Consider the following 23,715-nt stretch of genomic DNA (forward strand, 5'->3'; position numbering starts at 1 on the left):
TACATGGTCCCTAGTTTAAAATTATTAATTATTATATAGTAGAGATTGTGAATCTGCTGACTGAATATTTTGCACCCTTTTTTGCCCAGAGAGATATCATTTGTTTCTTTAGTGCCAGAGCAGACTCAGCCCTCAAAACATTTTTCACTTTCACATTGCAAAGCCCGGCTGTGACAAAGGAAAGCAGTGCTTCAAGACATCCAGGTTCAGGTGGAAGTCTGTTTTCACAGAAAGAAATGGCTATAAAGGTTTAGCGCTCATACCTGAGAGGATGTCGGAGAGGTCGATCTCATCTGACTGCACTCCGATGCTGCTGTTGAAGGCATTCTTACAGGAGGAACCACTGACTTCCAGGTCAAAGAGCACCGGGTCAAACGGAGAGCTGTACAGACCGTACCTGGAAGGAAGAAATGAACGTCCAAGAAAGAAAGACAAAATGAGGTGATGATGAGATGAGAAAAACTTCATTTATCCAATATTTGGGGAATTCTTCAAATGCAAATGAGAAAATCATGAGCCATGTAAATGGAGTTTTAGCAGCGGCAGTTACTACTTCTACTTACCATTAGCAGGAATAATTGCATAGAATAAAGTCGTGCTTGCTGCTCTTAAACCTGGATTATACTGTCCTCATCTGTGAGTGTGCTAGGACACACTCAGGTCTGAGTGAAAATTTCATCAGACAGTGAGTCTGTGTGGATGTCCACGTGTGCCTGTTTTTGTTTTAACTGTATGGAGTAGTCCGGACTGATTTATATTACAATGCACCAACTACACATGCACCTCGCAGACTTCAAAGAAGTCTTAACAGGAATGACAATTCAGCCATCGAGTCTCAAGGCATATGTACCTTTGTCTGTAACAGAGTGTAACCCAGGCTTTAGACTCAAGAGCTGCACACATACCTGGTCTGCAGCAGTGCCTCCAGTGGTGTGAGGCGGTCCTGCAGCTGTCGCGAGATGGCGGTGAGCAGGGAGGCACAAGCAGTGCTACAGCCTGCCAGGTCCTCCTCCTTCACGTAATTTAGCAACACAAAGAACCAGAACACTGAGCCTGGGAGCCCACAGAAGAAAGAGAAGAAGGTAGAACATGAAGTCTGGACAATCACTAAAGGAGGACAAGGGAGAGTGCTGGATGTTGCTCAGTCACTCACCGCCAGTTGCTGCTGCAGGCAAGTAAGGCATGTTGTCCAGCAGAGCCTTCAGAAGGCTCACGCCAAAACCCTGCTGACTTGGTTCTCCTTTCCCATTACTGTGGCAAAAAATAAAACTACATGTTTGTTATTTTCTTCACTTCAACCTAAAAATGCACCTTTTCCACTACAGGAACCTAATGACCTTTAAGATAAACTACAACTTCTCTTTCCATTGAACTCCTGGTACAGCACGCGTTACCTTCTCTTTATGCCGTATGTGAGAAATAAACTCCACACTATGTCTCTGTTGCCTTTTCACAGACAACAACAACAAACCTAAAATGCACTGGTCTGGTCTAACAAACAGCACCTCAAATGATGACGTATCTCACCGGATCACTTCAGTGAACAAGGACCTTAGCTTATGCATGTTAAGTTGTATGCTTCCTGCAGAGGATAAGAATTATCAGCATCTTTGAATCAAACAGGTTTCTTACCTAATACAAAGTGCAAGAAAGCGAGCACATTTGTGTGCTATACTCCGACCGGCCTCAAAGAAACACATCCGCACGATATCCGTAAGTCTAGTCCTGGTTTTCACCAACAGGCTTTCCTTTCCTTCTTTCAGGCTAAAAACAGGACACAGAAAGCAACACTCAACACATAAAATGTCAAAGTGAAGGTCATATATGATCTAGAGGTCTTGGGTAATAATGTCTTAGATTCATGTTCTCCAGGTTGAGTTCTACCTGCACGGTCCATTGGAGAAGACCCCAGCCAGCCAGCATAAGATATCTAGGATGAGGCTTTGGGCATGCTCAGTGGCAGGGCCGCCCTCTGTTCGCCGACACAGTGCGTCCAGCAGCTTCTCGTGGAAGTCCGGGAACTGCAGCATTGCACAGCGTTGGACCCTGAAAACCATCGAACAGCAGAAAATGAACTCTCATGTACAGAAAACAAAAACCATCCAAGCAAAATCGTCTTTGATAAAAAAATACTGTTAAGCCCACTTCTCTATATGTAAACTTGTTGATTGAGTGTTAAATGTTTAACACGACTGTGGTGTCAGCAGCACCTCAGCAGTCATCTGACCTTTCTTTGGCAATTGACGTCTTCTTGAACCTTCTGATTGTGACTGAAACTTCCTGCAGCAGGTCGCACCCTCGCAAGTTTTCTACTTTCTTGGATGGAGCTGAGGTCTCAGTCTTTGCTGCAGATACCTTCTCCTACACACAAAAATTCACAGGTAGCAAATACATGAATATGGCTGTGTCTGTTTGGTAGTTCCAAAGTCAACGGTGTGGTTGCTTCAGTCTGTAGGTTTTAGAACATCTTCAACTTCGGACTAGTCAAGAAAATATCTTCCCTTTTTTAAAGAACTAAAATGATCTGCTTTCAATGCAGGCAAACTAGGAAACAGCCTGGGCTGACAAAACATATGGGCTAATGTGATGAAGTTCGACAGTTCAACACCACAGTGACTGAAGTTACTCTGCTTGAGTTAGGGGTGGATTGGAATTTATCAACAGAGCAATGAACCTCGCCTTTAGAAACAGTGATTCTGTACCTTAGAGGCCTGAGCCCTTTGCAGGAGGGTGGACAGTGAGTGGGCTTTGGTGCCCTGGGGCTTAGAACTGGGCATTCTCACTACAGGGCGGGGGCTCTCCTCCATGCTTTTGTCACTCACTGCTTTGATGTGAACCAAGAAAGAGCGGTACTTTCCTCCTGCCATGCCTGCAGCAAAAAGGGACCAATAACACAACTGAGAAACAAGGACACACAACTATGACTCTTTATATCAGGCTGTGATCAGGGAGTGAGTTCACATAGCTTTGATCAATATATTGTTTATGTCCTCACTATGAATTCTGCAGTAAAGGGCTTCCAAAGTACAAATAGTAAATATAGACTTAACACAAAAAGTAAGGAAATGTGTGTTTGGTTGATTCTTTCTTTGTTGTAACAATGCTTCTTGGCAATAAATCTTATACTGTTGGAAAGTGTTTATTTCCCCTTACACTGAGTCACATATGTAAGGAAAATATGTTTGTGGGTTGAGCAGCAGGGTTGAGTGTGTGGGTGGAGTCCATGAAAAACTTGCCAAATGTTCTCTGCCCAACAGATTATTCTGCTACTGACTCTTGTTTGGTGTCGTTTATTAGATTGGATGATTGAAATCTGAAGAAACAAGACATATTGGCAATTTAACTGTTTATTCATTTAACAAACAGGGGCCTCAGTAGCATGTGGAAGAACCACACACAGCCACAGCAGCCTGGCGCCACCTCCTCATGCTGGTCATCAGCTTGGTGACACACTGCTGTGGGATGGCATCTCATTCTTTAACCACCATTTGTTGCAAGTCAGCCAATTTGACTGTGTTGGTCACTCCGGCACACACAGCTGATCAATGGGGCTGATTCAATGGGGCTGAGGTCAGGACTGCAAGCAAGCCATTCCATCCTCACCACTCCCGAATTCTCATCAAATTCATTCAGGATCTCATCTCAATATCTCTCTGCACTGAGATTGCCTCCAATGATGACGAGCCGTAGCAGAAGCTCAAAAAAAGAGGCAGTAGCAGAAGAAGTTATTTGGCATTGGCAGAGGAGATTTGGCAAGATTTTCATGGGTGTGACCCACATACTCCACTCTGCTGCTCAACCCACAAAACTTACTGTCAGGAAGCACTGTTACAACAAAGAAATAATCAACCAAACACAAATTTCCTTCATTTTTGTGCTAAGTTTAGATGCAGCAGTGACTTGGCTGATCAAGTTACTGTTCCAGATAGGTTATACATTTGATTTTTAAATATTGAGTCACACTGTAATTTTGGATGGCCACATTTTAAACTGATACACCATTTTTTAAAAAAATAATTAATCCTTAAAGTCAGAATTTTTGGTTTTAATCTTTTTTCTTTGTTGATACAATTATATTTTATTATGTGCCTTCTGAATTTTGCTAAAGCAGTTTGTAATATTGGTTTTGAAAAACATTATTATCCTTATTCCTACATTTACGTCAACTTGAAAGGTGTTGTGACTATTGTTTTTGGCAGTCTTATATTTGATCATTAATGTCACCAGAAACATAAATCTTAATTCTAAGCCATCTTTAGCCCATATTCTTTAGCCTGAAAGCCAAATCTAGGTCTCATGCTATAGATCGGGCCACAATCTCAGTACATGTGACATTTATTACCTTTAACTAGCTTGGGGCTAGTGAGGCTGAGCATACCAGCATGGCCAGAGAGGTCTAGCCCACTGGCCAGCCACACTGGACCACATAGGATGTCCTCCTTGTGGTCCTCTAGGAATGGACACAACATGGAGCCTGCAATGAGCACAAGAAACCAGTGTTTTATGTTTGCAGGCAGTATGTAACAGTTACAGAAAGAAAGAAAAGATTTCTAAAGCGAGTGATTATCTGAAATGAGATGTTTTGAGTGATTGTTTGCAGAGCAAACAAGTGTTTATAAATTGAAACTGTTTAAATGTTGTACCTGATGTCTCCTCTATGTCCATGAACTGGATGTCCTCTGTGAAATCTTGCATGACAGGCTGGCCATTTCTCTCCCCATTTGCATGGAGGACATTGGAAAGAGGGAATGAGATCTGTCTGTCCACGGCTGTTTCTGTTGAAGTGATGAGAAGTAACATTCAGATCTATATAGTAAATTCTCTTGGATAAGAACAAAATACACAAACGAAGGAGAGACAATGAGAACACCTCCCAACAACAACGCTGGCCTTGTCTGTAACACTGCTGATTAAAAGTTGTCAGAAATGGTTTTAAAACTGTGTCCTCACCGCTGACTTTGCCCAGCCCTGGTGCTTTGTTTTTCAGCAGAGTGACCTGGATCTGAGGAATGTTGACGATGTTGGCATTCAGGACAAACTTAAAGTCGACATGGCCCACCATGCAGGCCTTGGGCAGCACCAGCTCAAACACATGTTCATCCCAGCTAGAGCTGCAGACAAAACACAGGTCTTCATTATTAAAGGAATACTTCCAGGACTTTGTATCACTTTATCACCCATTTTGAATTTTCAAGCTACACACCAAATGCTTCCATAATGACAGGTGTTCCCTGCTGTCAAAGTGAACAGAAAAAAATGTACGTACTCCCACTGACATTACCCACTCTATGACTGTCTCAAGATCTGTCCAAAATAAAGTTGAAAAAACGAAATGATAAAATCAAAGAAAAACTACCTAAAATGTATCTATGTTTATTGGGATCAGATTCAGATTACTTGCACTGTCTGTACTTGCTAGCTACCAGATTTTAAGAAGCCAAACCAATGGACCACAGCAGTGAATTCAAGTGCAAAGCACTGATTACACCCCATTATGGATAAAGACAACTGGAAACCCCTGCTGCCGGCATTATATAGTCATTCCAGTTAATACTTTGATATCCGCTTCAAGTCCTCCACCTGGGGCGCATGCATTGTGCTCCAGTGTTAATTTCGTTGACGAAATATTTGTCATAGTTTTCGTCAACGACCCTTTTTTTCATGACAATAACGAGACGATAACTAAATAAAAACTACCTAAAAGGATAAAAACGATGACGAAATTAATCGACACTTTTGTCAACGAATGAAAACGAGATGAAAATGCTTGGCGGGGACGACATCCAATCAGAACTGATTTAATTTTGTGACAAGGCGGGAGAAGTTAGGAAAGCATCCAATCAAATGCACAGTTGCACAAATTTGCTCTAAACCCGGGAAGGACAAACTAGCCTGTGATTGGTCTTTACTTCCAATAGAACTAAGGGATGTAAACAATGTCAGCAGGGAGAAAGAGAAGAGCCGATGTATGGACACATTTGTCCTTTGACGTGACAAACGAAACAATGTGTAAACCATGTGGAGCGACTATCATGTATATATTGTAATATTAATATACAATAATATATATAATGTTAATATTAATAATATTCCATAACTTTTAATCAGTGTTTAATTTTGTGTAAGTGTGTATAATGACTAATTCAAGGGAACTGAAGAAAAAGCATTTACATTTCACACCCTTTATATTTTAGTCGACTAAATCGACTGTAGATTTAGTCGACTATATTAGTATAGTATATAGTAGATATAGTATAGTATATAGTATAGTATATAGAGTATAGTGTATAGTGTGAATTACTTATTTTTATTTTTATTCTTCTTATTTATATGTGTGTGTATATATGGTTGCAGGTACAAAATACAATTCACTGTGCATTGTACTGTGTATAACTGTGCATGTGACAAATAAACACTATCTTCTAAAGATAATTTCATCGACTAAAACTAGACTAAAAATAAATCAAAATGTGCTGTCAAAATTAACACTGGCGCTCACTGCCTGATGATGAAATTTCCGTCCCTCGGACCGAGCGGGTGCTAGTGGACTCCCAGGTGAGTAAAGTATGATCAAGGTATCAGATATGCTACGGAAACCAAGAGTAGAAGGGTTTGCTGCGTTAGAGTGTTTGATTCTAGCTTAGATTCAAATACATCCAAACCTGAAAGAAAACTCTTCCTGATGTCCAGGTCACACATTACTTTAGAAAATAAATTAAAGGTAGCATAATCAGTCTGATTTACTGGTGTACATATTAATGTGACTGGAACATGTGAGAAAACCAGAGCAAGAATCAAGACTAACAACTGTTTTTGAGCTTTGGCCTTAACTTACTTACATGAGAAGCAGATTCTTGAATAGATTATTTAAAATGTTGGTTAGAAACTAGGGATGTGCTAATGATATCTGGAACAGGTATCAGTGACAAGTTCTATGTTGTTCAGTGTTTTCTTTGCTGTGTGCCAGCAGCAGTGCGCCAGTTGCTAAAGGGAGAGCTAATATATTATGGAGGAAGCTGAGAGTGAAGGTTTGGAGGCATTTCACTAACAGCTTCACTCTGAATGTTTGCACAAGTTTTTGACTTGACCACAAATTCAAGCTGACATTATTTAAAAGCTCAGGTCATCAGTGCTTTCCCTGTCTGCTTCTCTTGCTCACTCTCACTGTCATTGTGTTCACATTACAGACTGCACTCAGCTCAATACCTTTGCTTCACCTCTGCTCCACTATGTATGTGTGAGGTGCACTCACTGACACAGAGCAGGGAAAGAAAAAAACAGTACAACCATAAGTGAGAACAAAGCACAGTCTGTACTAGTGCGAATAAAGTGAATAATTAAAAAAGTTTTCATTTATCTTTGATGGCAGTAGGCAAAGTTTTAAACAAAGGGTGATCCATGGAGAAAAATCTTTCCAAACCCACAAGGAACTGTGCCTGCTCCAAGTATCAAAGCAGGAATCTTTGGATTGTTGGGCAAATGTGTAAGCCACTACACTATAGAGCCACAAGCTTGGACATATCAATACTGTTCCTACAAAGCGCTACCTGTCACTCTGAAGTTTCCAAGTACGAGTGTGCTGGGCTGCATCTCCATGGTGCTGCTGATGAAGGTGCTGCGGGTGGCGTCGCTGCTGTTGCTCCTGCTGCACCTCCACCCAGCATGGCGGAACTGTGGCCGAGAAGCGGGGGGTCAAAGTCTCAAAGCGTGTCAGTTCCACCAGGGACATCAGAATCTCTGTGTTCAGTGGCTGGTCCACCAGTAGGTCCACTCCTACACAAAGGCCAGTTTGGGTGCACTTGTAAAAATCAACTCACATATTAAAACTGATGCAGCAAATTACTGACTCAGTGTCAAGTACCTGTGATACCAGGGCTAGAAGGATTGGAGGAGGGCTTGGCCCCCTCAAGCAGCAGTTCAGCCCCTTTAGAAAGGGGGCCATCAATAAACATGTCTCCATCATCTACATCTTCACACACACCTCCAATTTGAAGGAAATGAAGTTCTCCACCTTCAGAAGAGAGCGGAAACAAACCTGACATTAGCAAAAGACACTTTAAGAAAATAATTCATTGACAGCAAGATTTCTGGGCACCAGTTTCGCTCACTGGTTGAGCAGCATTATGGCTGAAATGCAGCGGCCGGGTTCAAGTCTGACCCGCAGCTCTTTGCTGCGTGCCTTCCCCTGTGCTCTCCTTCCTGTCTACTCTTCACTGCTAAATTGTAACAATAAACCTGGGCTACTTTTTTGACTTGGTAACAATTTTGCTTTCTCTTATGGTTTAAATAACCTGTGTAATGGCCATATATAGTAAGCCTGATATACAGCTGCCCCCCAAAGTTGGTACTTCAGAAGCATCAGTCCAACTCCCTCCATTCAGATTCTTCAAGTTGAGCATTCGTTTATCCCCATGTCAACATCCACTGAGCTCAGTGATAACTAATGGGAGGAGATAAAATCTTGTTGGAGTGATCCTGCCAAACCTTGTGGGTAACCTCTGTGTTCTAGGCCCAATGTGGTGGGAAGCCAGTAACTCTGATTACATTAACCTAACCACCACTGTCTAAATGCATTCTGAGGTGCTTCTGTCATTGCCTCTTACACACTAGTGCATCTATATATATGTCAATGTTCTGGTATGACTATCCAAATATTGTGTCCTTTATTAGCTCCCCTGCAACAAAGTAAGTAAAGGCCTGGTTTGTACAATACTGAGGGATGAGAGGGTGTCTCCATCTGCCACCTTCTAATCACTGCAGACACCTTTGGTTGTAAAGGTTCCAGCTAAGGTGCCAGTAAAGACACAGCAGCATTTATGAACTTCTGAAGAACCTTAAAGTGGATCTACTGTGCTTTTCTTTGTTTGATACTGTTCCAGTGGTGGATGATCATATTAAAAAAAGTTTCAAATAATAAGGTCAGTGAATGTACAATTAATTCCTGTGAGCTAAACATCCTGTGAGACACATCTCTGGTTGTGAGCACAGAACCCACCAGCTGTTCAATTCTTCTATTTGCAGGGAGCAGCCAATCAGAAGAAAGCTGCTTTAAAGAAGGGCCTTTCTAGGTAAACAGCTTGTTTCAGCAAGAGGGCCTGAACAGACAGAAGTGAGGGGCTGCACCAAGGACAAATATGAAACACATAAGGATCTTTATGAATTCTGAATAACAAAAAGCTATGCTACAGGCCAAAATATTTTTTTTGGCACCGGAAATGCACATAATGAGCGCCCTTTTAAAAAAGTTAAATGGGACAAAGAACCAACATATCATTCCCCAAAATCTACTTCCAGATATATCTAAAGACTGCAACAGTGATACCATGGTAAAACTGGATATAGTCCTAAATATAGCCAATTGCCTATCTCCAAACGGGCTGTGAACCATGGAGCAAATTACAATCTGAACTTCACAGCAAAGGTCAATGTACTGTGTATGTGAATGCCCAACTATGGACAGGAGTATTAATTTAAAAAAAACTCAAGTTTTCCTGCTTTGATGATACAAATACATGTTAATACAAATTAAATGTCAAACTAATTTCAATACTGTAGACTGAGTACTGTGCAAAAGTCTTGAACCACCCCTCATTTGTTTGCTTCTAAGGAGCCAGTCATTGGCTGTGTTTTCAGGTCCCTGTACCTGACCATTTCAGAGGAATGCTTTTTGTTTCTAAGCCACTTAACACTAACCTCCAACTCATTCAAGCATAAACAAGCATTTTAGTTGATTTGAACGCTGTCCGTCTCACAAACATGTCACTCTCCAAACACTGAGTCACTGAGATAACACACAGGTCCTATTGTCCATACTCATAATTTCCCTTTAACCTTTACCTTGAGGTCAAGGTTGTCGAGATTTCATCTCATCCTGGGGGTTTTAGTAGATGCATCTATGGTGTGAATTTGAACATCCAAGGTGACATTGTTCAAGTTACTGCATTCACAACATTTAAAAAAAAAAAAAAAAAAAAAAAAAACTTGACCTCTGACCTATTATAGCTAAAATTCAATCAGGTGATCTAGGAGTCACTAGCCATCTTTCATGCAAATTTGGGATGAATCAAACTGGTAGTTTTTGTTAACAAACAGACAAACCTACCAAAAACAGCATGCCCACCCGCATTTGTTCCAATTTCTTTAACTGTTTTATCTTTTTAAAAATATATTTAGCTAGTCGGGCATAAAATTGTATTTTTGCACCAACAAGCTGATTTACAAAGATCTATTAGCCAAAAACTTGGCATGTTCTTTGAATGGTATCCAATGTGTCCTTAAACAATTTGAGTTAACCAACAAGTGCAGGTCAAAAGAACTGGCAGACCTAAAATAAAAAAATAAATAAAAAAACTTCTATCCATAGCTTCTGTTCCCTGAAGGAGAGGAACAAGACAAAACTCATAGTATGGGATATCAGATCTCTCCATCCTTTAACCCTACAACACTACCGTCAGTTTTGTAACACTAGCACTCACTTTCATGTGGCTGTAGCTGCCACAGTTCTGAGCAGGGGGTGCATCACCTCACCTCCCACCTCCCAGAGAAAGAAAGAAAGACAGCTGCCAGAGCCTCACTGCCAACAGACTGTCTCCACACCACGAATTTGCTGCCCATTGATGGGCAACAGAATAGGGGCACTGCTGATGTGCACGCTCAGATTGGTGGTACCATTTCCACTGAAGGCAAAGAGATCTACTTCTGCCTCACTGAATAGATCCCATGTGTGGCCCACCACCACAGAGAACAGGCGATGCAAGATCCATTACATCACCAGTGATCCCTAGAAAGAAGGTCCAGCCTCAGGTTCAGATGTTCTGGAGCATGGGTGGCTCTTACAGACAGAAAAATCAACACTGCACCATAACAGTGGAGAGTGAGACAGCTTTAACGGGGACGAGAACCACTGCTTGTTGATGCTGTAGACCACGGTTGTATTGTCTGTTCTGAGAAAGGCCTGAATTATGCTTCTGGATCAGGTCTTTGCACCGGCACACACAGATGCAGGGGCTCATGGCTTTCCCTTTCAGTGCTCATTTTTGTACTGTTTTTTGTCAGTTTGTTACTTTTTTACAATCTCATTCTGCATTCTGTATAATGACAAAGGCATTCTATTCTATTCTAAACAGAAATCCCATCTGAACTCTACAGTTTGCATTTTTTCCACTTCTTCCATTCCCAGTGAACTCTGCTGTCGCTGCCTTCCCTATTCCAGCTCGCCTGACAACCAATCAACATTCAACTAATGTATACATCATCTGCTTCCACCGACGTGCAGCTGGGATTTTCAATGATTGCATGGGAGCACATTTGCAGTGGTCAGAAAACCCTCTCCGTTTGCTGTCCAAACAGAGCCGCACATGCAGATGGACACATTTGCCAGACCATAAATTACGCTTGACCTGCAGCACTGTAGGTGAAGCGTAACTGCCCCCAGCTTACGGTTTATAAGATGGGAGCATGTACACTCACAGTTTGTTTGAGACACCTTTATTGTGCACAACAATGACATACAGTGGAAACACCTGGTATGGTCACCAGAATATCTAAGGCCAGATTCAGACTTCTGTGGTGAATCTTTGTAAAACCCACAACATAACCTATGTAAGCGACCCCCATCACTGCTGGCATTTATGCTTGTGTGAGGTGCATTATGTATTAATTACTGTGGTTGTGTCCTGGTGTTTTACATGCTGTGCCAGCCAATAGGAATAAATAAAAGGCTGAGACTTTTCCCCGCTGGGTCTTTGTTGTGGTCAGTTTTTGGGGGCAAACTTATTTGTCCCTCTAGTTTTTCCCACTTCTTTGTACATTCCCTCACATCCATTCCAACAGTTTGAGCAATCTCTCTAGGAATTTGCTGACATTTGACAGTCCTTATATTGATACTATGATTATTATTCCTTATACTGAGACAGTGATTGTTATTCTCTCACTGACTTCTTCCTCCTGGGTGTTAGTTCCCTATGCAAGCCCAGAGGTGGATCTTTGCTCCAAGCTGACAGACATGAAACTTGATCCAGCGGCTGCACTCTTGCTGGTGGCACACCCACAGCAAGCAGCAGAGGCCGCCACTGTCTTGGCAGTGGGGAAAAGAACTGCAGGCCTCTGAGAGCTAGCTGCAAGCTTGGGCTTTTTATCATGTCTGGGGATGATGTCACATAGAGCCTCTGTCTGTTCTTCCTCAGCTCAAATTAAGCCTGAATGGCTCTGAGACATTGCCAGCAGACACTGGTTTGTCCAAGTAGAGAGGGCCAGCCACAGATGCTGCTGCACTGCTACTTCTGAAGCCACCCCTTTGCTCAGGGAAAGTGCTGCACAGGGGGACGCACGGAGAAAGTAAGCCATGCTGACTCGGACCTCATTAAGGAGAGGTGCCAGTGGGCTGTCTGGGTGAACCAGTGACCCAAGCTCTGCCAGGCACATTACCTACATCTGGAGCATAGTGACAGAACACATGGGATGGGCATTGCCCGCCTGAGCCCAATAAATCTTGTTAAGCTGCGATGAGAAGAATTTGCAGTTTGTGGACAGAAGAGCTGAGGAGCTACCTACACCGTGGTTGTGGGACGAGGCCAGATAAGCCTCCAGGTAAGGCTCCATTGAGATCCTGTACATAGCCAGGCACAGTGGTGGTGGTGGTTTGCTCCATGATGCGGTTAGCTTGAAGACACAATCTGGGAACATGGGCAGGCAATTTTGACCACATTTGGGCTACGAAGGAAGGAAAAACCCTCAAACCATGAAAATTTCTGAGCCGGTGGAGGAGTAGGCCACTCCACCTGCAGATTCTCTGCTGTACAACAGAACAGGAAAAAGAGAGGGACATCCCGTCTTGGCCGTCTAGCACAGCTAGTGCCAGGGACATCAACCAGATACTCCTCGCCTCTGGACTTGGATGAAGCTGGGTCCCTAGACTTGGAGAGAAGAGGGCTGTGCAGCAGCAGTCTCTCCCAACACTTTCTCCACAATCATCACCCGTCTTTCCAGAGTCAGGCACCAGAGCTGGCAACAAAATCGAGCTTGCTTCCATTTGGCACGCACACCAAAAAATACAAAGCAAAAAACACTGCACAAGAAAACTCAAAATCTCAACTCTTTAGTTCAAGTTGTCATTAATACATTTGGAGGATATCAGCAGAGCGGTCCAACAGTGTCTGTAAATCACAGCAGACACTGTCATGGTTTGGGACTGCATTTCAGTCAGTGGTGTTGGGGATCTTACCAAAACTCAAAGCACCATCTGATTTTAATCCGCCACACAATCCTTCCAGAAAGTGCCTAACTGGCAACCGCTTGATTTTTCATTATGCCAATGTAGGAAAAGCATACCTGGATAGGAATAAACCACAATGGAACACTATCAGTGGTGGGCTGGCCTCTCCAGAGCCCAGACCTCAACATTACTGAAGTAGTAATGTTGGGATCATGGTGAGACACAAAGGAACAAAAGTCACCATCCAAACACTGGTGCTGAAATGACGTTTAAGAAGCCAAGAGAAATATTCCTGAACACTACTTAAAGAAAGCTTGCCTAAGAAAATTCAGAAGAATAAAGGTGGTCATACCAAAATACTGATTTTCAAGCTCTAACAATATTTTTTTTTTTGCTTTGTATACTCCATTTCCATGTACGTTTGCATGTTTCAGTAAAATACTGCACCCATTTCCCAAGCAAAATATTTTTTTAAAAAGCTTAAGACTTTTGCACAGTACTGTACATTGTCAGTTGTTTTATAAAAGCCTCTTTTAACATAAATGTCTGGATTGTTCACTGAACATAAGAATTTACACCGAAAAAGATGAATTTCAACATAAAGTTGTGCTTGCTGATTCATTAGCCCAGCACACCGTATATGTTAGGCAAAAAGAGAAAATAAACAAATATTTTAATATTTCTAGTAAACAAATACATCAGATTTGACTAAAAAAAAGTCCCATTTTACTCCACTGTACCACTGTTGTCCAACAACTTTCAAACACTCATCAATGAGCCACTTGATGACATCTTCAATCATTATTATGAACACAGTGTAGTTTGACTCAGTCACACACAAAATATCCTTCCATCATATACGAAGTACTATAATTCCTTCTTTTTCAGTTACATTTTTAAATAAATCACAGTCCAGACCTTTCAGAAAATGTGTCAGTCTTTAAAAAAATCAAATAAAATCAAATAAAATCAAACCAAACAAAACAACAACAACCAAAAATAAATAAATAGGGTCACAAAGACCCTGAAGTCCTGCGGACATTTATAGTTTCAGTAAGATGATAGAAAACACTGGAGCATGATAGGAACAGCAAGCAGCACAGCTGTTAAGATGGTAGAACTTAAAAATAAAAAATTTTAAAAAGCAGAGGTATTATTAGCAATAATCAGTTGAACACAAAAAGATCACTGAATTTTTTCAGCAATTGAAAAACTTAGAATCGGTTATTTTAACCCCTATTTTGGGGATCGTGGTGGGCCCTATAAAGAATCAAACGAAGTGAATCAATTTTTACACAATACATTAACAGTCATGAGAAGGTTCCAACAGGGTCACAGAAAACGTTTGCTTGTAATAAATGTATTTATAAAAACAACAACATAATTGCTGTTTGGTGGGCCATTAGGTGTATTTTTTTCAAGAAATAAATTGCAAAGTATGCAAAGGGTCATTATTGGCACATTTGGGGGGGGGTGTCCTCAGAGTGATTCAAGCTGATTCAAACTGCATTAATATTCAAGATATTATTACCAATAATCATGGGAACTTAGAAAAAAATTTACTGAATAGTTTTTCTGTAATTAAGCAAAATGTGTGAAAATTTGCTATTTTTACCCTTTTATTTTTACCCATTTTTACCCTGTGAGGCACCCAGGTATTCAATCAGAACACCAAGCTTAACTTTTCCTCTCTGAACCCCAATGAATGTTTCTGCCAAATCTGAGAAAAATACCCTGGGGCAAAAGAATTGATATGAAACAACCACACGAACTTTTTGAACAAAAGTACATTACTTTAACAGCTCACCTATGATTTAAATGATACAGTAGATAATTAAGTATAAATGGAAAAAAAATGTGCACACATGAAGAAAAAAATAAAAGCAAACATCTGATATCAGCCTGTTCATTCCAGTAGTAGCAACACTGTCTGCAAGGAAATGTGCAGAAACAGAAAGAAGAAAAACTTACCTTTGGTGCAAGCGCAAAGGCGGTCTGTCCCAGAGCAATAGGTAACTGAGACAAAGGGGTCCGTCTCCTCCACTGACCCCTCCTTTTTGGGTGGCTCCACCTTAGCTAGGACCTCCAGCGTTGACAGGTCTAGTATCATAATAAACCCAGCTCGTGTGGTGACCACCAGGTGGCCCAGGCCTGTCACCTCTAGCCGCTTGGAGTCTTTGTGGATGGAGGCAGAGGTGGAGGGACTGGTGACAGTAGCACTGCTGCTGTTGGTAGCTGCTCCACATGGAGTCCCCGTTCCAGAGTCAGCAGAGTCTGCCGGGCCAATTCCAAGCCCAGAAGTGCTATTTTTTGGAGTTGTTGGGAGAGCCTCATCAGGAGCCTCTTCACTGTCATCCTCCCTGCTATCAAGCACATCAGGAGGAAGCAAGATAAGTGAGGTGATTGCATCCCGAGAGTCCCAGATCTGCTGTACCTTGATGGGTTCCTCATCCAAGGTAACAATACGGGTGGAGTAGTTCAGCTTGTATAGTGCAAGATATCCCCCTCCGCTCCCACCACTTGGGGACCTCTGCTGCTGATGATCTCCTGGGGGAAGGATTAGAGGTGTCTGAGGTGGTGACCCTCCTGGGTGGTGGCCTTCCACCCCATTGGCCACTGGGTGTAAGGGGTCCCCTTTTCGTTGGCTGCAGAGCGCAGAGTGCAGGCGGTTGAGATTGTTGAGGGCTTCCACTTGGTTTGTAGCACTCAGAGACTCAGAGCCACATGGCTGCAGGGCAACCAGCAGATGCACACCGTCCCAGCAGGGTGTGATCGAGTCCACATAAAGATTCTCCTCTTCGAGCTGTTTGGGCAGCCTCAAGCACTGTACCAGCGCTCCAGGTCGAGGTGGGGTGGAGACTGTCGCTGCAGCCAATGTGCTCCATTTTTCCATATGACCATCCAAACCTGCCAGATTGGCAGCATCAGCAAACTGCTGAATGTAAGTGATAGGAGGATCCTGAAGAAGAAGCTGCTCGTGCGTGTCGAACTCCATCTCGATGATTTGTGGCACAGTGAAGCCCTCCTCATGGAGCCCCTTGCTCATTAGGTTATTCATCTGAGCAAAGACCTGTCCTGAGGACTTGTCATCCACCTCTCTGATACTGTATAGCAACAGCACAGGTACAGTCCTGCGCACAGCTGGCAGAGAAGAGGGGCTAGCAGGTTGAGAACCTGCTAAGTTAGAGAAGCCCTGCTGCTCCTGTGCTGCAGGCTGGGGATTGCAGGTCTCTATCTCCATAAGGCCCTGTTCCTGTAGAGGTGCAGGGTGGAAGGGCTCAGAACCCTGAGTCCTAAGTGGACCATCTGTGGTCCTTCGTGTTGTAGCTGTGGTTGTGGTTGAGGGTCGAGCCATGGGGATGCTGGATGCTGAGCGATAGCTAAGCAGGCCTCCGGCCAACAGGCAGGGAAAGGGAATGTTATGGTGGTCAGGGCCCTTGTCTTTTGTTTTGGCCTGGTTATGGACCTTGGTTTGGTTTAATGAGGGGTTGGCACCTAGCTCCTCCAGGTCCTTGACAGTGTCCTCCAACACACTGGCCACTACCTCCCACTGAAGCTTCTCAGGCTGCTGGAGCACACTCAGCGCTGTCACCCCTAGGCTCACATCCATGCTCTCCCACTGGGACGGCTGGCCTGAAAAAGAAGAAAGAAAAGGTCTGAAGTTTGTCTTGTTCAAACTGGAATATGACACCAGTGATTCAAACACTATTATATAAATAAGGCTGTGAGCACAACACAAAGAGAAGAAAAAGAAATGCATCTAACGGTGGTCATGATTTCAGAATATCTGAACAGCCATTAAATTATTTTAAACACTGAAAAATCTACAATTACTTTTTGTCCTGTATGGTATGACGTCATGGACCACTACTGTCTGCTGGCCATCATTAAACAACAAAAAAATAGAAGAACACTTTGAATACCACATTCTGGACTGATGACGTGTGAAACGACAACAAGAGAAACTTGTGAAGTCAAAGGTAACCACAGCCATCAACAATGTCTAAAACTGTATCAATGTCAAATGCAAACGCTGCCAAGCAAAGCAGGTCTACCACAACTATGTAGAGTTAAGTGAAAGTAGAGTGGGTTGGGTAATATTCAAAGACTGAATACTGAAAAGTATTTTTGCTTAAAATGTCCGCCCCAGTAGCATCTTTGAACCTTTACAAAAAGGACACCAGCGGCCCTCAGAAAAGACAAATTCCAATTAAATTCAATTAAATTTTATTTAAAAATTACAACAGTCACCTGAAGGTGCTTTATATTTGAAGGTAAAGACCCTACAATAATACAGAGAAAACCCAACAGTCAAAACGACCCCCTATGAGCAGCACTTGGCGACAGTGGGAAGGAAAAACAGAACCAGGCTCAGGGAGGGGCAGTCATCTGCTGTGACCGGCTGGGAGTGAGGGGAAAAGAAGACAGCAGAGGAAGACAGGACACTGTGGAAGAAAGCCTAAGTGTAATAATAACTAATGATTAAATCAAGAGCCTGTACCTGTTACTGACTCTGACCGGGAATGCTCATCACTGTCTGAATCCTCCAACTGGTCATCACTGGAAGAGAACAAGTTAAAAAAAACATGACTAATATTAGAAAACCAAGAACCCCGAGTGTGTGCCTCTGACCAACACACAAATAGACTCTTATTTTACTTTTATTTTATTGTTTTTTTTAACTTTGTCACCCCCTTGGTTTTTGATAGAAGAGAAAAGCAGTGCTCTTGCTGTCATTTTTCATGTCACAAACAAGTCATTAATCAGCTATTTACAGCTGAACAAACCCATCAGTTCAATGCCACGTTCTCCACAAAAATCCCAAGCAGCAGCTGCCGTTGCCAACTCATGGAAGCTCCACTAGTTAATTTTTATATTATATTTATATATTTTTATATAATTTTATTTCATTTACTGTTTTTGGTATAGACTTTTATTTTATAGAGTTCATTTGTGAAAACAGCTTATTTATCACATTAAATCTCCATACAAACATGCCAGAACATCCCATTCAGGAACATTGTCACTACTGGGAATATTCTGGTAAAGGCGAAGGAGAAGTTCAGGCCTGCAGTCCATGTGTGAACACGGATTTAGTGAATGTTTGAAGTTGATGGTATAACAATGAGCATCAGACCTGTAGCTGTACACAACACCAGCACAAATCAGTATTAATCATGTGTCATCACCATTATTTTAATAAAAAGAAAATTACCACACAATTTCTTAGGGTTTTTTGTAAATATATACATCATAAAAGTTGATTATCTGGACTGGACAGCTCTAAGCCTTTGTATCCTTTTATGTCTCATCATCACAGTAAAATGATTATTAGTCATCAATTATTTTTTTGAGTTTAAATTAATTAAAACATGTTGTGTGTTCTTTGTGCGTTTTACCTGTCTCCCTCTAGCTTGGGTAGGTCAGAGCAGGAGGACGACTCTTCTAACCAGGCCAGAGTTGGTCTCCGAGACTCCGTCAGAGCCTGCTGGCCCTGCTCACCACTGGACAGGATCAGCTGCCTCAGGATGGCTGGGTCATATGGGTTGATGTCAAACTTTAAGTGTACCTGTTCAACACACAAGTACACTGGGGCCATTATTACACATACTACAGAACATTGTACAACTGTAGGTATATAAAATCTTAATTGGGAAACACCACAAATAAATCGACAAAAAGATTATGTATATATCCTCAGTACAAATTCAAGAAACTTTCAAATGCAGACAAAGCACAACATAAACAAAACTGACATTTTCAGCTCTAGTCCTCAACTCTGGTCTGCTCATGCTCCAAGCCAAGCAATCAATCAATTTAAGAAGTGCAGCACTGTCTCGATGAAGTGGAAAGTGAGGCTCACATATGGATCAGATGTATGACAAATTCAATATGGTAAGTATGACAGCTGTTCAACTGTCTCTCTAAACTCCATGTGTAGCTGGGAAAGTGTCATTTGAAAGGAGTTTTTGGCCAGGGAGTTAGTGACTAGGATCAATTACTTTTTTTCTTGCCTTTCTTGGAGAGTCAACAGTGAAGAGAGACAGGAAAGCAGGGAGAGAGAGAGACAGGGCAGATGCGGGAAAGGGCCGCCTGCACCCCAGCCTCCCATACATCCGCCCACCCAACCACTGAGCCACTCTGGCACCCAAGGGTCAATTACTTTAATTGGCTGCTTAAATCCGACAATTCTGACTGTGTTTCCTGGCATCAGGTCTTTTACAATAAGGAATGCCGCTGCATTCGCAACATCATCGTCTTTTTGTTTTTGTCCTAAGGCCCGTGGAGAAACTGTCTGGGACTTTAAACCCATGTGTTGCACATGCACTGCATTGGTCAACTGTGCAAGGATGGCACTGCTTCAGATTATAAAAGCGATTTGTGGTGTTGCCTCCCTTAATGGAAGCATGCGTTCAACAGTTCACAGTGTATGCTACTCCGCTTCTTTGTCGGACTTTAAATAGCCAAAATCTCTCCACACTACTGAGTTCCTCAGACCCTTCTTTTCAACAATGTCCTTGTCATTTGAGCCTTGGGCTGAGTCCACTGGGATGTCACACCCGCTGATGCTGTCACTCAGCTTTTCCTTCTGCTGTCATTTTGTCTTGTATCTTACTCACACTCCTAACACACTAGTCTGTATGGCTGCAGTAGCCCAAACATTAGCACGTGTGCTGCTGCCCCCACCTGCTGCGCTGTGCATATCAACCTAGAAACGCTGTTCCAACCACATGATTGATGATGCCTTTAATGTTGTCTGTCAAAACATGGATGAAATGTGTTCCATCAACTTTATATTAAGCATGTCTTATATTTCTACTGAAGAAAAGTTATTTCACAGTGACTGTCTTTATCCTTTCATCACCCAACCCTAGTGTCACGCTCTCATGCATTCTCTGGTCGGTGCTCTGACCTTCATCATTTTGGAGACGTCCCAGATGCAAATTTTGCCCCTCTTGGTGGCAGCAGCCAGGAACTGCGGGCAGCTGCCAAAACCATAGCAGGCGATTTTGTCTGAACTGTCAGGGCTGTTGGGAAACTGGGCAGGTGTGGTCGCCAGTGTCACTGACAGCGGGACATTCTGCGTGTGCTCTCCCTTCACAAACGGACAATTAGGAGAATGCCGCTCGTGTTCAGACCTGTGAGAATATGAAAAGTTTTCCATCATAGTTACATTGCAAGTAAGATGCACATATAGACCAGGTTGTAGCTCCATGGCTACATAAATAAACATGTGACTAACGATGCACTCACCAGGGTTCATCTGTTGGTTCCCAACAGACCAGACACACGCTGCAGGTGAAACACATGGCTCTGTCATCCCCTGTTGAGGCAGGCTGCAGAAACACAGTGTGGAGGGGGATCACTTTCAATAAACAACTATTTTCTTTGCTGTCCAGCCTTTTTGTAGAGAATGTAGAGTTTGTACAGCAGGTGTTTAAAAACACCAAGATGGTTACTGCTAATACCCACTTTAATATTTAGCACTTAGAGCAGCAAGGCCACCTGTACATACAGAGCCCATTTATCAAACACCAGCCTCAAGTCAGCGATCAGCTCACATAGGCTGAAACAATACAGACTGCAGTCAGTCAATTTTCATCAATAATTTTTCCTGACTGGTAGCATCAAATAAGAGGAGTACCTACATGAAAATACTCCTCTTGAAATAAGCTTTAATATAAATTTTATAATCCAAATGTCTCAATAAAATGGTTTTATTAACACAAAAATTAGATGTTCTTTTTTGGAAAAGTCACAGTGTGAGGATTAGTGTTTTTGATGCACTTTAGCCGCGTTTCCATTAGTACCTACTCAGCAGTTCGACTCAGCGCAGTTTGAAGGTGTTTCCATTAGTACCTGGTACCAGGTACTTTTTTTAGTACTCACTCAGCCGGGGTTCCAAGCAATTCAAGGCAATCCGAAAATGTGACACAGAAGAACAGCATGCCACTGATTGGCCAGGGAGTGCCGTCACTAGCGGAGTCATGAGGGCGACTCCCTCACCAGAATCAACTGTGCCATTTTTAAACAGCAAGAAAACGGAGGCACGCAAAACACCGGTTGAATGCCCAGACTGACAGTTTGCAGCGGTAGTTCTGCAACATGAGAGCCATCTGAAACACGTGCACAGCATACATATTATAACCCCATACTGCCGGGCGATCACTGCTGAAGCACCCGTTACCTGCCCCTAATAGCCGTGAACAGCTGGTTAACACGGCTGATCAAAGGAACTTTGAATTACCGTAATTACGTGACCGTTTGTCTTATTGGAAAAATTAAAACGGTTTCTGAAAGCTGAGACACTGCCCTTCACGCCCAACATAGGGTTATTACAGTAATTGTTGCCGGAAATACGTGAACGGCAGTACTTTTGAACTACACTGAGTCAATTATGACATGTTTGGTGGTAGAGGTTTATATTTACCAATGATACCCTTCATCCATTAAAACCTTGTACGGGGACGTATGCATGATGATGATATTAAACTGGCATTAGCTATGTTAGCTTGCCTCTATCTATTGTTGTGTTGTGTTTTGAGCCGCATACAAATTACATCAAGAAACTACTGCTGGCGCTGCTATGTCGACGTAACCCACACTGAGGTGGTACTCAATTGCAGTGGAAACAAAACAAGACCATGGCGAGTCAAGTCATCCCGCGCCAAGTAGGTACTAACGGCATTTGTCGGAGTGATGGGCTGAGGCCAACATTTTACCTCAAAATGCTAAATTTTGTGAGCAGATCTCGTCTTACATTTTACACCAGGGAAGAAAAGTTTCTAGCAAGTCAGACTCCAGAGTTATTCTCTTTTGTGTAAATGATACACACAATACCATTTTATTTAATGTGACACAATCAGCAAAAAGGTACGACCCTAAAGATCATTTTGAGCTATATTTTATTAAAATCCGTTAACACCCGAGAACTCACCCGTCTGGATATTGTGAAGTGGCCGTGTCAGATAACAAAGAATAATATTCTGTCACAAAGAATTTGGTTTACTTGGTACAGTTGTTGAATATTTAACAATATAAGAATGTTTACCATTATCTGGTGCAATTCTGTAGTTTCTTTTTCACTGCTTTTTTGCGCCATTAGCTCCAGTTGGTAAAAATAGTGTATGGGGTGAATTTTTAATGGATGTAGTCACAATAGTTCCTAAGAAACATCCCTCAATTTTAGATTTCCACCTAGTCACTACATTCTGTCATAACCAGAGTCTCTTTTCTCTATATACATACATTTCTTTACTTTAAATCAGAGAACTTTAACTTTGACCAATTTTGATGATCTTTTTCTGTCCCTAACTTTGTAACCCGTTGACCGATTTAAAAAATTCCAAAAGCATCAGATTTGTCTTCAATTGCTCTATTTTTTTAAACAAAATTTTAAAAATAAATCTGTCTTGCAACTGTTTCTTTACCACTGACGTTCACGTGCAAAGCTTTCAGGGTTTTAGATTGTTGATACATTAAAGCCAACAGGACTTAACAGAGCTGTGTTCATGGTTACACACTGTTAGATGAGCCCGTATTTGTTCCCTTAACTGAATAATCTGAAAGTATACCAACATCCTCCACTGTGCATGCAAATCCTTCTTTTGACTGCATGCAAATATTGTGAATGCATGTGAGAACAAACAGAGATGTGAACCACGTGTGTGCACATAACATTGCTCCTCAGAGCTGAGTGATATGACAGCCTAATCACAGAACCCACCTGGTGGTAAAACCCTGCTTGCGCCATTGGATCAGGCTGAGCCCACCTGTACCCAGCATGTGGCCATGATGTGAATGTTTCCCTCCTGTTGGCCTCGCTGTACATTAGGGATCTGCAGAGAACAAACACCTTTAGAATCATACCTGGCATTCCATGTCCTGGTGTAGACTGCATCTCTTTTGTAGTGGACTACATGTGAAAACTTCATCACATGGTTGCGCTTCATTCTTCAAGAATTGTGATCCATGACAAAAACCATAAACTATATATAAAAGATAACTGTAGCCACCATGACATCACCCATGGGATTTCTGCCATGTTCTCTGAACCAGAAGTGACCATACTTGAACAAGGCAGCTGAGTAATAGATTAGCACTATTCTTAGCACAACCTAGCCTAGCAATTAAAGCAGCCTTTACTTTAAGCCTTCCAGTATCCAAATGAGTGAATTAATGCTTTTTACTACTGTAAAGTCAGGCATTTAACATGGAAGTCTATGGGCATGTACTCGCTTTTGGAGCCAGCCTACAGGGTCTGCAGTTTTTGGTACTCTGGCTTCACTTTTCAGCCCTGGAAGTTGCTGGTTACAGATGCTACATGTAACAGGATAATAAATGTTCAAAGTTGATTTTTTTTTTTTTGGGCTGTACTAACATCACCTAAAGCAAAATTTTGCCCCAAAATAAATTACTATTAATTATTTCTTCACATAACTATTCTTACTGTTATTATTTGAACATGAAAACACAGATGCAAAATGTTTACTCAGAATAAA

General features: G+C 42.1%; 1 protein-coding gene across 4 annotated transcripts in view; it reads right to left on the reverse strand.

Annotated features, from left to right (window-relative positions):
• birc6 (baculoviral IAP repeat containing 6) overlaps nucleotides 1–23,715 on the reverse strand; it is a 141,051-nt gene that overhangs the window by 103,709 nt on the left and 13,627 nt on the right. For all 4 annotated transcript variants that reach the window (XM_030725245.1, XM_030725247.1, XM_030725246.1 and 1 more), the window contains exons 5-22: nucleotides 22,941–23,052; nucleotides 20,468–20,550; nucleotides 20,127–20,352; nucleotides 18,613–18,782; nucleotides 17,715–17,773; nucleotides 15,185–16,846; nucleotides 7,862–8,011; nucleotides 7,548–7,773; nucleotides 4,951–5,111; nucleotides 4,644–4,775; nucleotides 4,343–4,474; nucleotides 2,703–2,869; nucleotides 2,228–2,361; nucleotides 1,885–2,046; nucleotides 1,633–1,764; nucleotides 1,154–1,251; nucleotides 906–1,053; nucleotides 264–397 (exon numbers count right to left, since the gene is read on the reverse strand). In XM_030725245.1, the coding sequence (XP_030581105.1) occupies nucleotides 264–397; nucleotides 906–1,053; nucleotides 1,154–1,251; nucleotides 1,633–1,764; nucleotides 1,885–2,046; nucleotides 2,228–2,361; nucleotides 2,703–2,869; nucleotides 4,343–4,474; nucleotides 4,644–4,775; nucleotides 4,951–5,111; nucleotides 7,548–7,773; nucleotides 7,862–8,011; nucleotides 15,185–16,846; nucleotides 17,715–17,773; nucleotides 18,613–18,782; nucleotides 20,127–20,352; nucleotides 20,468–20,550; nucleotides 22,941–23,052 (4,088 nt within the window). The remainder of the gene's footprint in view (nucleotides 1–263; nucleotides 398–905; nucleotides 1,054–1,153; nucleotides 1,252–1,632; nucleotides 1,765–1,884; nucleotides 2,047–2,227; nucleotides 2,362–2,702; nucleotides 2,870–4,342; nucleotides 4,475–4,643; nucleotides 4,776–4,950; nucleotides 5,112–7,547; nucleotides 7,774–7,861; nucleotides 8,012–15,184; nucleotides 16,847–17,714; nucleotides 17,774–18,612; nucleotides 18,783–20,126; nucleotides 20,353–20,467; nucleotides 20,551–22,940; nucleotides 23,053–23,715) is intronic.

Source organism: Archocentrus centrarchus, unplaced genomic scaffold, assembly GCF_007364275.1.
Source record: "Archocentrus centrarchus isolate MPI-CPG fArcCen1 unplaced genomic scaffold, fArcCen1 scaffold_50_ctg1, whole genome shotgun sequence".
In the NCBI taxonomy this organism is placed as follows: Eukaryota; Metazoa; Chordata; class Actinopteri; order Cichliformes; family Cichlidae; genus Archocentrus; species Archocentrus centrarchus.